Below are 15862 nucleotides of genomic sequence, written 5' to 3'. Positions count from 1 at the left end.
GATTGCCGGGGCCTTACAATCGTCTCCCACAAGCTGTTTTTGGGCTGTGCTGAACCGCCTGCGGGAGCTCCTAGCGCTTGCCGGGCTCAACTACGGCTTCTTCACGACGCGGGACTTGTATTGGTTCTGTTTCAGCGATGGTTCAGGGAAGCTGGCCATCTCACGTCCACTCAAACGAGTGGAAGCAAAGCTAGGCTGCTTTTGGTATCTTATGGCGCTCTCGGTTGGGCAGCAGCGCCCGCAGATTATCACTGAAGGCGAGACTGTGCATCGGATACTGGACTCGGCATCTATGAAGGCTGCTGTGGTGTGCATGGTTCAACAGGAGGCGTCCAGCTTCGGCGATGACAACTCTCACTCCTTCCGGGCATTGACAGTAGGGAAGAAGTTTTTCTCTGGTGGGATTCACAAGAAGGTCAAATTCTGGAAGGTGACTGACTTTGTCTTGGGGACAAAGCTGTCAAAGGCTTGCTGCGATGTCATCCATGCTCAAGTTCGTACCAGTGGGGAGAATGTTGTGCTCAAGATCAGAGATATGGGATACAGAAGTTTCTTGGATCAGCTCCATGCCTTTGTTAAGGAAATCTGGGCTTACAAGAAGCTCAAGACTCTCCAAGGTCGTGGCATTCCCAAGCTCATGGAGTACGGCTTTATGTGTGGAAAGATGTTTGCGGTGTTGGTTCTTAGCTACGAGGGAAACAAGCTAGTACGGGGGCATCCTGCTGACGTTTACGCGAAAGCAGCAGTCCCTATACTGAAGAAGATCCATAAGAGGGGGCTGCTACTCGGTAGATTCGACTCAAATTCACTACTGGTCAAGAGCAATGAGCCATTGCAGCTGGCCATTGTTGGCTTTTCTGATGTTAAGGTCCCTACGAGCTCACAAGTCCCACGGTTTTTCTGGCGAGAAGTGAGAAATATCAAGGCTGCTTGTGGGGTATGGGTGGATGCTGATGCCGACACTGAAGAGGACACTGCCACTGATGTTGACGGCGACACTGAAGAGGACACTGCCACTGTGGTCAGTTGAATGGCCAAGTGCTCTCGAGGACACCAAGTGCTTCTAGGATTGAAGTGTGAAGGAGCAAGGAGCAAGGAGCAAGGAGCAAGGAGCAAAAATGCTTCTTCAATATCTAATGCTGTTGGATATTTTAACTTAAAACTCCAGGCTTTACTTTTGAAAATGGAGGATCGACAAAAGCCTTGGGCAACAGTTTGTCTCCGTGATCCAACGGATGTTCTAACTAGCTATGAGCTTTTATGGCAAGAGGTAAGTAGCGTGCTGACATACCTGCATGACGAGCGCATCCAAGGCAGCAGAATGAGCGACATGGCAGCAAAAGCAAAACCCATAGATTACAGCGCTCGGTCCAGTGGTTCCCTGGTTAACATATAAGTGCTTGGCAACTTCAAAATACACAATAACCTCTTTCACTGTTAGCAAGTGTTTGATGCTGAAGGCGTCACTACCTGAACAAACTCCCTCTCTACCATCTGCACAGGCTCAGAATATCAGAAAAAGTCTAGAAACTCATGGAAACGTACGGCATTTGGACCTCTTTTAGCCTTAGCTTGCTCTGACGTTTCTACGTGTTCCAGGCGTCCCGACTTCGTAGCTAGTAAGCGAACACGTTAAAAGAAGAAGACGCAAGAGTTTTGTAATAGCTTACCCCCGAGCCACAAGCTTCTGACATCGTCTTGAATTCCACTCCCAAGGTCTTGACCTGATCTCAAGATCGATTCCACTCTTGGGAGTGTTGTATTCCAACTTCTTCTGTGTCGTTATCTAAAGTCATATAAAAAATTAGAGTCCAAGGAAAAGTTCCAATGACAAATGTGAAAGTTCCAGCCGAAGGAATTGAGAGAGGGAGAATCGGAGAGCGGGTCTGGCGTCTCCGGCATTATACGGTGCTTTGCTGCTCTGCCACTGCCATCGAGAGAATCATGGAGTTTGCCGCCCAAGAACTCCATGAGGAATCCACGACGCGCCGGATGGAGAAGCGGCTCAATGCGATCGTGGAGAAGAAGCAGCCCGCTCGTCTGGGAGCTGGATGGGGAAGAAGGTTTGGATTCACTCTCTACAACGTGTGGTGGCTCGTGATATTCCCCGTCAATCTTGCCATCGTCGCGGCCCTCTTCTCGATCGATGAGGACGACCTTCGCGTCAATCGCGCGGAGCTGGCCACCGCCATGGCGCTTGTGAATCTCCTGGCGGTAGCGGCGATCCGCGACGGCACGGTGCTGCTGCTGCTTTACAAGATCGTCGTCCGGATCCCATGGAAGAAATACTTCTTTAATCGAATGCTCCACTGCAATGGCGGCATCCACACGGGCTGCGCGATCATGCTTCTCGTGTGGACGACCATCGCTTTGATCCTCCCCATCGCCAATCGCGGCGATCATGGCCACATTGCCGATGGAATCGACGCCGCGAACGTCGCAATGCTGGCCGTGCTCGTCGCCGGTCTCTCGATCATGACGATCCTGGCAATGCCGATCGTTAGGGTCCGGCACCACAATCTCTTCGAGAGAGTCCACAGATACCTGGGCTGGTCACTCCTTCTCCTCCTCACGGCGATCTTGCTCAGGAAATTCTTCCATTCTCGCTGGAATCTGTCAGGAATTGCTATCGCCAGCGCTACGATCGCCATAGCCTGTCTCCTTCTCGTGTTCTACTCGTGGTTCTTGATCGAGCGCCAGAGCGTCCATGTCCGCGTTGGCAGGCAGGGAAATATTTTGATCGTCCGCCTCCACGGCAAGGCCCGCCCCGGCGCCTTCGCCAAGATCTCCTTCAATCTCACAGAGTGGCACGCATTCTCGGTGGCTTTCAGCGATCGAGAGAATCGCGCCTACGGCCTGGTTGTGGGAGTGGCGGGAGATTGGACACAAAACCTTGCGCAGCGCTGCCTTAATCGCTTGGATAGATCCGTGAGCAAGAACCGGGCGCAGGTCGTGGACGAATTCTTCACGGCACCGCCGGATCTGGAAGCTCCTCCATCCACAAAATCCTCCTCGGGAGAGACGACGATCAAGGCCTTCATCCGGTGGCACCGCCCGCTAGGGTTTATGTACTCTGTCTATGCCTACAAGAGAGTGATCTGCGTGGGCACTGGGGCTGGAATTGCCCCAATCCTCCCACACATTGGCAGCGATCGCGTCGCCATTCACGTCGTCTGGATCGCCAAGAAGCACCGGGGAATCTACGGGGACGAGATCTGTGATCGCGTATTCCAACATTCCCACACGATCTACGACACCGCGGAGATGGGGCGGCCTAAGCCGGAGATCGCATTGGCGAGCTACGAGGAGTTTAGGGCAGAGGCCATCTTTGTGGTGTCCAACGCGAAGTTCACGGAGGCCGTTCGCGACGTGTGCAAGACAAAGAAGATCGTGGCATTTGGAGCAGTGTTTGATTCATAGACAGGAAATGAAAGCTGGGAATTCACATTCTCGAACGGAGAGTCCCACCCCAAGCTCTTGAACATGGTTTGTTATTTCTGACTCAGTATTGCTTAGCCATGTGGCAAGTATTGCATGGCAATTTGCTACAAGAAGTTTGGCATGTCACACACGGATGACAGACAAAAAGGTATTTATTTAAAGCCAAGACATGGCTTGATTTTATTAGTCTCCTCAATGAAAGTGCAAACCGTTTGTGATGGTAAGATTTAGTATGCTTGTAATTAAGATTATGACCAAAATCTTTAATCACAAAGAAAACTTTAAAACAGTTTTACAAACTTCTCTCTCGATTGAAGGGGAAATGCAACAGCCAATTCTATGTTAGAATCAATATATTGTAAGAGAGTCAAACTTGGGAATTATTCCTTCTAACCGCTTTCTTAAGCAATTTATGGATGCAAAAACCTCTTGTCATATTTTGGTGTAAAGGTATGCCACTATGAACTCATTCATGATGCTACTTACATTTGATGAAATCCTTGTAGCTGTTTTCTTTGGTATCTCTAATGTATGAACTGATAACTGAAGACTTTAATTGATCATCTAATTAAAGTCAGATGACTAAAATTAGTACTTTACCAAAAGGTAAAGAAGGGTCTCTATTGAACTAGAGAGGAATTGTGTCGAGCAATGCTGATCTCTCCATATGGGAAGAGATCTATATTAAAGAGAAATGCTATATCGTGCTCTCAATCTCTAAAAATCTCTAAGAATCTCCCATATATCTCTGCCCCAACGCCCTAGCCCCATGCTTTGCAGAGAAACTCACAAAGAGAAAGATGCCCAAACTGGGTAATTGTGGAGAAAGATAAATGCTCAAAGAAAAGTAGAAGGTAAAAAGTTTGAGGAATACTTTGGTAACTCAGAAGAGAAACAAACAAATAAAAAAAGAGGAAAAAGTGAAAAATGCTAAAGAGAAGAAACTCAAAATCCCTCTCTTACACTTTGTGCTATTTAAAACTTACATCTCCTTTTCCTTCTTAAACTACAAGAGCTCCTAGCATAGAGCCACTGGATTCACTGGAACCCCAACTGTATGAGCAATTTGTAGCAGGAGTTCATTGGAGAAGTTATTGTCAAGACGACGCGTCCTCACTCCATTCTGTATCATTCCCATGCCGGCAAGAGTTGCCTTGAACTAAGTGCTTTGCAGGTAGTGCCAATGGCAAGCATGGAAGTGGGATGAGTTTGAATCTGCAGTGTGCTATGAGCTCTTGCAACTTCCTCATCTCCTTGCCCAGGGTCTCGAGTGATTTTCTGAACAAAGGAATCGATTTTGCAATTTTTTACTATCGCTTTGTGGCAGCACTAGAAATTCTTGAGCTATGGCAACTAATCTGACACTGTTGTGGCTAAGGCGGTGAGAACCTCAATGCCTTGCAATGCTGTGGAAATCTTAATTGCCCAAAAGTGCTAGATCAAATTTGTATTTGGCACGTCACAAGTTTTGATCTCTTGCTTCACATAATAGTTTTTCTTCTTAGTTCGTGGCACACCCTTTTCTTAATGCAATTTTTTACCATCGCTTTGTGGCTGCACTAGAGATTCTTGAGAACCAAGTATGCAGTAGGTTTGTGTTTGTTTATATCCTTAGCCTCTGTAAGCCTTGAGTTTGGACTTCCCAGGAGGTCACCCAGCCCAATACTATTCAAACCTAAAGACATTTAACCTCAAGTATCCAAAAACCTTTAACCGATTGGAAAAAGGGGCGCACTTTTGTTCATAAGCCCTTTCCCTCTATATTTGAATTCCATGGATCGTCTCTCAAGTTATTCTTTTTGGTTGTTTACAATCCACTATACTTCTTTGAAAAGTTCACACCCTTGTGAACGGAAGCTAAGATCCATAGCTTTTCTAAGAGCCCCACTCTCTTGACATCCTACCCCCACTATACTTCCTTGCAAATTTACGCTTTTATGAACAAAAGTTGAAAGCCATAGCTTTTCTAAGAGCCCCGCTCTCTTGACATCCTACCCCTCGGGAGCAAATTGGACCTGCCAAATATAAATTAATATGTGGTGTAATTCTTTTAGCCAACCAATAAGAGTCGGACCTGAGACCGTTCCGATACCAAATGTAAGCTCATGAGTTTGGACTTCCTAACTCAATATTATTCAAACCCAAATATGTTTAACCCCAAATATCTGAATACCCTTAACCAATTGGAAAAGGGGGTGCACTCTTGTTCATGGGCCCTTTCCCTTTATATTTGAACCCCATGAATCATCTCTTAAATCATTCTCTTTAGTTATTTATAGCTTTATCATATATTAAAATTTTATATTTTTCTTACAAATTTGAGTTTGTTTACAAACATGAACTTGTATAAGCTATAGTTTTCTAGCTTTATACTCGACATTTTCAAATTATGCCTCGCCTTCATCATCTTCTTAGAACTATAAGAAATACCAATCATTTTGATAAGAATTTAAATACTAATAATTCTGATAAACACCCTAAGCCACTTTAAATTACTTCAAATCAAAATGAACTATATACACATCAAGCAATATCCACTACACCATCTCCATCTTCACACACCACACTAGCAAGTCACACTATATACAAAGATTCACAAATTTTAAAATTTGAATTTTTTTTCTTATCATCTTTTTCTAATGCATCACATTTTAAAAATGAGAGCATTGCTATGTGTGGTCAGCATGGTCAAGTGATATTGCCACCCATATTACCCTTTGCCAAATGCTTCACTTACACTTTACAAACAAAAAAACTCTAATTTCAGAATTAATATTAAACACTACAATAAAGAATGCATGTGCTTGATGACATAGCATTGCTTGGGTGCTTGAAATAATTTGCTCAAATTGGGAATAGATATCATGCTTCCTTTTTGTGGAAGAAAAAAAATCTCACCAAGAGTTTTTCCTTTGTTATCCAGCAGGAAAAGAAGAACAAATATATACTAAATATCATATAGCACAATGATTAGTATGATGCATTGCATCAGTTTTAGTATTAAATTTACCTTGGCTAACTGTGCAGCTTCTAGGCAAGTACTAGTCTTACTAATAATTTGCAAAGTTGTTCCAGGAGGACTAAGATTATACCAATTGATTTATATTGTATTGGTTTTACCAATTTCTTTACTCATCCTCTTGAATAACATTGCAAAGCAAAACACTTGTTCCTATGAATATTATTACTATATTATGTATTATTATTATAGGAGCTCCCTCTCATACACATCAAGTAGCCCATCCTGTGAATTCCATACATATCTCTTTTGAGGGTATGCTCCACAAATCCCTTGGCCTTAAACTTGGAACACTTCTAGGATGCCAAAATGAGATTTCATGACCTTGAGTATGTATATACTATTTCCATGCAGCTGCTTGGCTATAAAAGCTTGGTTCTATATAAACAAGAGTTTATGAAGACTATATCATGAATGTGCTCATTGTGAAAAATAAATTTCACATCCCAAGGATTGAAAATGTCATGATGAAGTTTTGGTCTAAAGGCTCTTGGATTTGGTTGTAAGCTTTTTGCAATCCAAAACCCTCTAATATTCAACTTTCAGTAACATAAATGTGCTCTTAGAAAACTTAGCAATAAATAAGAACTCTTTCAGCCGTTGGAAAATATTTTTTAGATGTTTATTTACATTCATGCTATAAATAAGGATATCATTAAAGAAAAACCATTATAAAGCTCTTGAAAATGTCATTCATCAAATAGTAAGGGCAATTGTCAAGTTGAAAGGCATGACATGAAACTGATATAGTGTTTGGCATGTGTTTTGGGGCTATTGGGATCTATTAATAATTAAATTTTATATACTCATGTGTTGAGAATTCATTAATAATTTGAAGCCATATATGCACAACTATACCTAAGAGCATTCTTAGGTTTATTCAACTACTTTGATAAATTTATGTTATTGTCATTGCTCTGTTAAGGTATATGTGGGAGGAAATACACTCATTTTCTTAAAGAGACATTTTTAGTAATCCCAATTCTAAACTTCTTAATTTTGCACCAAATCATTATTTCACAAAAGGTTAATAGTTTAAATTCAAGGGAATTTAACCCCACGTATTCTAAAAACCTTAATCAATTGAAACAAAGAATACTTAGATAATGAGATCTTTATGTAATGTCATTCAAGTCGGTAATTGTATATTTTAGTGGTATAGAAAAGTGATTAAATTTGATTAAATTTTTTTTAATCAAAATTAACTACTTTTTCGGAAAAAATTAAAATTCTGTAACTATTTTTTACTAAAAATTAATATGATTACAGAGAAGTTAAAAATTTAATCAAATATTTTTTATTAAAAATATAAAGTAGTTTGAAGGTACTAGTATAATATACACATACTATTTAAAGTGAAAAAAAAATTTATTAGAAGGGCTGTAGAAGGAGGTAAAGAACTAGGTGAAGAAATCTAGTATTTACCAATAGATCAAAAAGGAGATAATAACATCCCCAAAGTTTTTAAGCCACTTGGATAGCTTAAACTCAATTTACATCAATCATAATAAATTTTATCTCAAGCTTGCAAGTTTCAATGCTATTAATGTGGTGGTGGTTAATCAGCTTACCAAAGTCAGCCATTGCATCACTTTACCAGTGATAGTAAATATTTAAGTGTGATGGAAGAAGCTCCAAAGTGTCTAGAGAGAATTTCAAGCTTAGCCCTACTTTGTAGTGGAATCTAGTTAATCATGACCAGCTATAAAAGCACAGTTATCCCAAGTGTGAGAGAAGTATTAAGAGAGGTTTCCAATGAGTTTGAATAGATTCTTGATACAAGAAAGAGTTTGCCACCTTCTTGGGTGGGTTGGGTTGAAGAATCTTGGCCTGCATTGCCAACAGTTGCATAATAGCAATTGTTCCCGTACATGTTTGAAAACAAAAGCATATGTATGAGAAAGATAAAGGCCATTTCTGTCACGGCTGAGAAGGCTAACACAGAGAAAAATCATTGGAGAGGCCACGCATAACATCTCTTTGTGTTGAGCAATCCTGCCGCAAAAATATTGCACTTTGACAAGCCGGGCAAACCCAAGAGCAGCTAAGGTGAGAGGACAAAGAAGGAGCAGCCCAAACCTGACATATGGATCCATCCCTACTGTGCCATGTAGATTCGAACCGACTTGGATTGTTTGTCCCACAAGCTTCCAATCCTGCCAAAGCATTAGAGCATTCAAAAGAAGAAAAAGGTTAGCTTATAACCTTAAATACAATAACAGAATTCTCTTTACCTTTTCCATTGTTCTAGTTAGTCTTGACTGTCTTTAACAGGGGAAATCGACATCATCCATCTCATGCTTTTTGGATGAAATTTAGGGTCATGGATCTTACATTAGTAGATTTCTTCTTCAATTTTACTCGTTCTGATTCGATGCGTTCTTCTTTCCTTGACAGTTCTTCGTTGGAGGAAACTGGAAATGTTTAAGTACCTTCTTTTTTTTTGCGTTTTTTTTTTCTGGTGCTTCGTGTCTATCCACTGTGGGTCTTAACATTTTCTTTATTGGCTTTTCTAGAACGGTACCAAGGAGTCCATTGCCAAGCTTGTGTCCGAGCTAAATAGTATTGAGCGTATAAGCAACGACAACAAGAACATCACCCCTGTACACAGTTATTGGTCTTTGGACTTGAGCCACTCCACGAACCTAGGAAAGATTCCCGATCCTCTGCGAGAAGAGAAAATATGCCATCTTGTCCACAATCTCTATTTATAAATAAATAAAGATCCAGCTTTACTATGAACGAATCCATTGGGATATGGCCAGACATTGCATTAAAAAACCATTCGATTCGATCGATTACAATCTCTCAAATGCCTGTTTGGTCACGCGAGGATGATAAATTATTCCTCTCAATAGCACACTTCACTGGCGGCAATCGACTGCCTTCTCCAGCGTGGGAAATCGAGGGGATTCGAGCGCGCCAGAGCGATCCAGGCATGGAGTGGGCGAAGGAGCTCCACAGGCACAATGCGCTGGATGGCCGCTGGGGATCGCAAGGCCATCGATCAGTTCCTCGAATGCTTTGCTCCATCGCAACGGCCAAGTGGAGCGCTCCAAGGAGTGCTTTGATCGGATGAGCGCCAGGAATGTGGTGTCCTGGACGATTTTGGCGTCGGGATTTGTGCAGCACGGGGGCGCCACAAGATGCCCGATAGGAGCCTAGTTTCGTGGAATTTAATGGCGATGATCACGGGATAGCCTCTGCGAGGAAAATGCTCAAGGAGATGAGCGAGAGGAACGTCGTTTCGCGCACAGCGATGCTTCAGGCCTACTTGGAAAATGAGATCGTCACCTTTGCAAATACGGTGCGCGATCGAATTCCGGGAATCTAGTGAGCTTCTCGGCAGTGGTAGCAGCGTATGCCCAAAACGGGCATCTGGATGAGGCAAAGGTGATGCTTGATCATGGCTTTGATCAAAATCTGGTCCTCTGGAACATCATCCTCCATGGAAACATCGCAAACAGAGAGGCAAAGTAGATCTTTGTCAAAATGCCTGAGAGGGATGTAGTGGCATGGACGTCTATAGTTGCAGAAAATGCCCAAGAAGGGCATCTTGATGTGGCCAAGGCTGTATTTGCAGCCATGCCCGTGTCATTGACCACCTTGATCTTCTACTGCAAGTCACGCGGAGTACCAGCTCAGTGCACTGCGATTGCGTGATTCCTGTGTTTTGAAGGTATCGATATCACCCGAGAGCAAGAGAAGAGTGGTAGAATGTATTGTGCTTCTTGGTTCTAGACAAGAGAAGGAGAGAAAATCTCTCTTTGGTTTTTTTTTCCCTTTGCTATCCCGGAGAGAATGGAAGCGGAAAATCGTCAAGCTAAAAAGTCGTCTCAGGATGGTGTATTTCCACAAGCATCAGTTGCGCTGTTTTGGGCACTTTTGGAAAAATTTCGAGGCATGGCGAATGCATCTTCGTGGTGATCCAGCGATTTCTTTTTTGAGGTTCTTCTTGATACTTTGATCGCGTGTTTTTCGGCTCCTTTGCTTAAGACTACTTAAACCTTTGATAATACCCAGAAGTGGCTGGTGAGGCAGCGTTGGAAATCCGTTATGTTGAGATTATTGTACACAGTGATAATCCTCAGATTCGCAAGCTGCTTGAGATCCAAGCAAATCTCTTTACGATAATATTCCTTATCTCTCACGATCTTCTAAATCTATACTTTACATAGTAACCCTGCCCTATCATATTGGCGGCGATGCGCTCCAGCACAGGCAAGCACACAGGCAAGCAGGGGATTGAAGATCCTCCTCCTTGAGGTGTGTACAGCTCGCTTGTTTCTATCATTTCTTCTTCTTCTTTGACATGTTTTGCGTGTGGGCAGACTCCTGCAGCAACAGCGGCCAAGAAAGTGGAGGATTTCCCAGCACTGCCCTTGCAACTCGAGGTAGTGATCACTAGTAGTGACCCAGCATCAAATGTTCCCAAGTATGCTGAAGAATCAAGTCTATTGGAATTATTAGAAATGTTTTAATTAATATGGCTAGATTAAAATACAAACTCATGCACTTGTTCTCAAGGATGATAAAGAGGTAACTCCAAATGTAACTAATCTTCTCTTGCAGCCTGTTGCTCCAATTGAGCTGGAGGATTCATCCCTTGCCAAGTCAATTCACTTCTTCAAGTCGTCTTTTCTCGAGCCCCTCTTCTCAAGGAATGCAGAGTAAGTTTTCTGTTTTGTCTTTTGCAACAGGTTTGAAATTCCTCACCGTGCAAAATGCAGTGTCAGCTTGAAGCAAGCCATCACAAGAAGCTGCAAGAAATGTCGGCAAGACCAAACTTTACCTGGTAGCTTTTAAATGAAAGCAATGTAACCTTCCATTCATGGTAAGAACAAAAGCTATGATTGTTCATCAATGTGTGTTTGGATTTAACGTTGTCGTGATTTTTTAGGGCCTTGGCTTTCGAGCCTGTCTTCTCACTGTTCGCTGTGCCTCTCTTCGGCTTGCAATTCGCAGGTCTCGTTTTGCTTCTCACCTTGTGTGACAGTTTGCCGTCTTCGTGTCTCTAGAAATGGGGGAAGCGAACATTGGGCCCAAGCCAATAGACGCGGAAGAATTTCGCAAGCATGCTCACGAGATGGTGGACTTCATTGCAGATTACTACCGTGATATCGAGAGCTTTCCCGTTCGCAGTCAAGTCTCTGTACGTTTTTCCTTCTTTTCTTCCTCCAATTTCTACTTTGCCTGACACTTGATTTATTGAGCAGCCTGGATACTTGAAAACTTTGTTGCCTCCGGCTGCGCCAGAAGATCCCGAAGCGCTGGAGGAAGTTTTTGCCGGTATGTTCTGTTTCCAAGCGCGCGATAAAAATGCCGAGCTTCCTTCCTTTCAGATATTCAGAGCAAGATAATTCCGGGAGTCACACACTGGCAAAGTCCGAATTTTTTCGGATATTATCCGTCCAACAGTAGCACGGCAGGGCTCTTGGGGGAAATGTTAAGTGCTGGATTGAACATTGTTGGATTTAGCTGGATAACTTCGCCGGCGGCGACAGAGCTGGAGATCATTGTTCTTGACTGGCTTGCAAAGCTGTTGAAACTTCCCGACGAGTTTCTATTTGGAGGTATGGTGGAAATTTTAGATTATAAGATCATCAATCTTACACTTTACAATGCAGGTAATGGCGGCGGAGTGATTCAAGGAACTGCTAGTGAGGCAGTTTCTGTGGTGCTACTCGCTGCTCGAACTCGAGCCATTTCAGAAAACAAGAGAAAAGGTTTGTCGGAAGCGGAGATTCTTTCAAAGTTGGCGGTGTATACGTCAGATCAAACTCATTCCTGTCTGCAAAAAGGATGTGCGGTACGCCATTTCAAGCTTCTAGTCCTTTCAATCCGTGATAACCTCTTCGTGTTTGTTGTCCAGATTGCTGGGATTCCTCTTGAAAATCTAGTGATTGTTCCAACTGATAGCTCAACAAACTATGCAGTATCACCAGCTGCGATGAGACAAGCACTTGAGGATGGCGTCAAGCAGGGACTCTTGCCATTCTTCCTTTGCGGGACTGTGAGTTCGTGCAACTAGCTTGTCTCCCTCCTTACGCCTGTTATGTTCTTTCCTAGGTGGGAACTACATCATCTTCGGCCGTGGATCCATTGTCTGCTTTAGGAGATATTGCAAAGGTATAGCTCTTTTCTTTTCAATCTCTATCGATCTCAAAATGCAAGAATGTTACCAGGATTTTGGAATGTGGTTCCACGTTGACGCTGCCTACGCTGGCTCTGCGTGCATCTGCCCAGAGTTTCGGCATCACCTGGATGGAGTTGAGAAAGCAGATTCGTTTAACATGAACGCACATAAGTGGCTGCTTACAAACTTCGATTGTTCTGCTCTTTGGGTGAAGGTAAAGTGGTGTTCATTCATTTTCCAAGAGTTCTTATACCTTTTGCTTTCCTCGATAGGAATCCAGCCATCTGGTGTCAGCTCTTTCTACAACACCTGAGTTCTTGCGTAACAAGGTAGCGCATATCTTTCTCACTTTCGTGTTTAAGTTTTCCTTTCCTTTCTTTGTTGTTCCAGGCATCTGATTTAAATCAAGTTGTCGACTACAAAGACTGGCAGATACCTCTCGGCAGAAGATTCAGGTTCTAGTCTTCCGTTTTTTCCTTTAAACTCAAATCCTTAGGAAACATTGTAAAACAGGTCGTTGAAGCTGTGGTTTGTCATGCGCATGAATGGCGCTTCTGGATTACGGAGCTACATAAGGAACCATGTCCGCCTTGCAAAGCGCTTCGAAGGCTTCGTGCGTGAAGACCCACGCTTCCAAGTAAGGCACACGTTCTATTCTTCAAACACGCTGGCACCATTTTGCAGCTTCTAGTTCCTCGCACATTCGGCTTGATTTGCTTCAGGCTAAAGCCAGAAAGCGATGATCCGGACAACGGACGCACTCTAAACTCCACGCTTCTGGAGGCTGTCAATTCCAGTGGAAGAATGTTTATCACTCACACGGTAAGCCAGTAAAACTATCGCGAATCCGAGCTCTCTTCTCAAAGTTATACTTGCCTGAATAGGTGCTCTCGGGCGTCTACACGCTGAGGATGGCCATCGGCGGTCCACTCACGCAAGACAAGCACGTAGACGCTGCGTGGAAGCTCATCCAAGAAGAAGCCACCACCCTCTTGGTTAAGGGCCCTTCGCATATTCTTGCGAATAATCTTCGTTTGTCGCCTATTCTTGCGAATAATCTTCGTTTGTCGCCTATTCTTGCGAATAATAGAATTTAAAACACTTGGTTTAGGCAGTTATCACCACGCAGGAGCATCAAGTGTTCCCGACTATGATCCACCACCATTACCTGTACTCAAGGATGACAACCATGAGTTGCAAGAGGTAACTCAAGAGCTTAGATGGTTTGCTTGGAATCGCACCAACGTTCTTTTACAGCTAGAGGTGGTCATGGTTGGCACAGTGGATTCATCTCGGTGGCAAGACGCTTGCAACCGACAACGATGATGACAACCTAAGTTGGGAGGATATCCAGAGCTTCTTTCAGACCTGGACATTACCGTCGGTGCAGCTACCGTCCAGAGCCGAAATGCATCTCGAGGTGGAGGAACTTAAGAAGCTAGTTGGAGAGTGGACTTGGAAGCTACTGACCACTCTTCAGTCGATAAAAGAAGAAATGTGGAGTGGGCTTGGAGGAGGACGAGGTGACGTCCCAGGAATTATGGGAAGAACTCAAGAATTTCTTGGGGTGGCATCGATCCCAGTTATCAGTTCCCGACGGATGCTTCTGGAAGAAGCGCAAGGTCCTCCTATCTTCGTCGCTGGGTGGATCGCTTCATAGCTCCAGTGAGTGCACAACAAGATGGAGAAGAACAAGGTGGTGTTTCATCACCTCCAGCTTCAGTCTTTTGGCAGAGGTTGAGAGGCGATGGCACCAGCAGCGTGAGAAAGCACAGGAGGCCTCCAGACAAAAATAGTGAAGGCCACGAACTTATGGCAGCAATGGCTGAGGAGTCATCCTACAAGGTATCTGTTGACAGCAATCAGATTACTGAGATCTACACTGAACAGGTGCTAAAGTCTCATGCAGCAGCAGGATCTCGAAAGTTGAGGCAAACTGATGTTCCATCGACAGCAGCTTCAGTCTTTAGGCGGAGCTTGCGAGGCAATGGCACTAGCACCGTGGAAATGCACATGAGGCTTCTATACAAGAATAGTGAAGAACTTGGAGCAACAATGGCCGAGGAGTCATCCTACAAGGTATGCTTCTGCTGACATGAATAAGATACATCTGTACTAAGATGGACATTGAACAGATGCTAAAGTCCCATGCAGCCACAGGATTTCCATCTCAGAAGTTACTGGCTGGCGGCACTGGTGACGCTAAGAAAGCCAGCAGCAACGCTTCACAACCACCAGCATCGCCACCACCTTTTATGTGGCGGTGGTTCCCTCGAAATTTGGGCGAGGATGGTGGGAAGGCCAAGATGATAAACACTGAATCGTTTCAAGAAGCTGAAGAGACTTCAATATCAAGCTCTCAGAATTTAGTGTATGATGTCGGGGTGAGCAGCGGCAGCGGCAGTGCCAGTGATTTCACCGAGTTATTTGAAGGAGAAGGCATTAGCAGCAGTGATGCCTTTTTGAACTCGCTGTTGGAAGGCAAAGGTTTTAGGGTCTTTGACGTTAGGCTCTTCGAAGCTTGATGGAAAACAAAAAAGTTACATTAGAAGTAACACTATCACTGGCTTGAACGCCACCTTGTGTGAGAAGCAAATCGATGGAAGGAAGCAATAGTTACAATTCCAATAGCTTTTTGTCGCAGCGAATGTCAAAGGCTGAGAAAGGATGCGTGCGAAGCCCTCGTGCGTTCCAGTCTCCCCTCTGGTTATGGCCTGGAAGCCACGAACGAAAGGAAGAACAGTGAGCGAAAGATACTATTCTGTCAGCTTTGCTTGACGCTAGATGGAGCTGCGGCCATGAACATCGCCTGAAGAGTGAATAACAATGGCCTCAACACAAAGTTTTGCCACCGTTTGTAGTGGCAGCCAAGAGTGCTCCATCCTCACAAACAAAGCTGTGTGATCAACATAAGTTCTAGAAAAACTACGCAATGGATCCAGAGAGCCACTTAGTACCTGAAGTCTAGGGACTTCAACTCAGCCGATCCAATCGCACAGTGTTTGTCAAGCAAAAAACATCTGAGATAAAAACTAAGGAAACGATCTACAAACCATTCCCTCAATTTCAAACGTTGTTCCGTCTACAGCTCTCACCACGAAGGAGCAAGTTCCATTGGGATGAACCGGATGACAAGGGAGCACGTATGGAGCTAATAAGAAACCATTTTCGATGCACCTGATTTTAATTCGATTTAAGCCGTTGAAATCGGACGGCCAGAATTTTGAATGTTGACCGTTGGAATCGGACGACCAGGAATGGAACCC

The 15862-nt window shown here is 43.8% G+C and overlaps 2 protein-coding genes and 1 long non-coding RNA gene across 4 annotated transcripts; all 3 read left to right on the top strand.

Moving 5' to 3' along the window:
• Nucleotides 1–1857: 1857 nt before the first annotated feature.
• Nucleotides 1858–3501, top strand: LOC9636021 (adenylate-forming reductase 03009). The gene has a single exon (XM_024670608.1). It carries the CDS (start codon nucleotides 1945–1947, stop codon nucleotides 3418–3420), a length of 1476 nt encoding a protein of 491 aa, XP_024526376.1. The 5' UTR covers nucleotides 1858–1944; the 3' UTR covers nucleotides 3421–3501.
• A 6529-nt stretch (nucleotides 3502–10030) lies between these two features.
• LOC112344961 lies at nucleotides 10031–10933 on the top strand. Its single transcript, XR_002991906.1, has 2 exons — nucleotides 10031–10726; nucleotides 10792–10933. It is a non-coding gene; the product is annotated as an uncharacterized LOC112344961 (long non-coding RNA).
• Nucleotides 10934–11012: 79 nt separating this feature from the next.
• Nucleotides 11013–13706, top strand: LOC9634656 (tyrosine decarboxylase 1). Of its 2 annotated transcripts, XM_024670683.1 has the most exons (14): nucleotides 11013–11130; nucleotides 11191–11294; nucleotides 11361–11612; nucleotides 11677–11749; nucleotides 11803–12033; nucleotides 12088–12269; nucleotides 12333–12473; nucleotides 12530–12589; nucleotides 12646–12810; nucleotides 12869–12925; nucleotides 12987–13051; nucleotides 13110–13233; nucleotides 13281–13418; nucleotides 13481–13706. In XM_024670683.1, the coding sequence occupies exons 3-14, from the start codon at nucleotides 11481–11483 to the stop codon at nucleotides 13691–13693; spliced, it is 1581 nt and encodes a 526-aa protein (XP_024526451.1). In that variant the 5' UTR covers nucleotides 11013–11130; nucleotides 11191–11294; nucleotides 11361–11480; the 3' UTR covers nucleotides 13694–13706. The 2 variants fall into 2 exon arrangements, with proteins under 2 accessions (XP_024526451.1, XP_024526450.1); XM_024670682.1 differs by lacking the exons at nucleotides 11013–11130; nucleotides 11191–11294 and having other exon boundaries at nucleotides 11361–11425; nucleotides 11479–11612; nucleotides 11803–12269.
• The last annotated feature ends 2156 nt before the right edge of the window (nucleotides 13707–15862 follow it).

The sequence above is a fragment of the Selaginella moellendorffii genome, unplaced genomic scaffold (genome assembly GCF_000143415.4).
Source record: "Selaginella moellendorffii unplaced genomic scaffold, v1.0 SELMOscaffold_6, whole genome shotgun sequence".
Taxonomy (NCBI): Eukaryota; Viridiplantae; Streptophyta; class Lycopodiopsida; order Selaginellales; family Selaginellaceae; genus Selaginella; species Selaginella moellendorffii.
Note: the sequence above shows the minus strand (reverse complement) of the source record. Positions and strands in the feature narration are given on the sequence as shown.

Bases quoted from the DNA above. Each gene is read 5' to 3' on its own strand.
- LOC9634656 (XM_024670682.1), top strand. From the start codon at position 11,481: ATGGGGGAAGCGAACATTGGGCCCAAGCCAATAGACGCGGAAGAATTT. The intron at 11,613-11,676 runs GTACGTTTTTCC...TTTATTGAGCAG, and splicing joins CCGTTCGCAGTCAAGTCTCT to CCTGGATACTTGAAAACTTT. The intron at 12,590-12,645 runs GTATAGCTCTTT...GAATGTTACCAG, and splicing joins CTTTAGGAGATATTGCAAAG to GATTTTGGAATGTGGTTCCA.
- LOC9636021 (XM_024670608.1), top strand. From the start codon at position 1,945: ATGGAGTTTGCCGCCCAAGAACTCCATGAGGAATCCACGACGCGCCGG.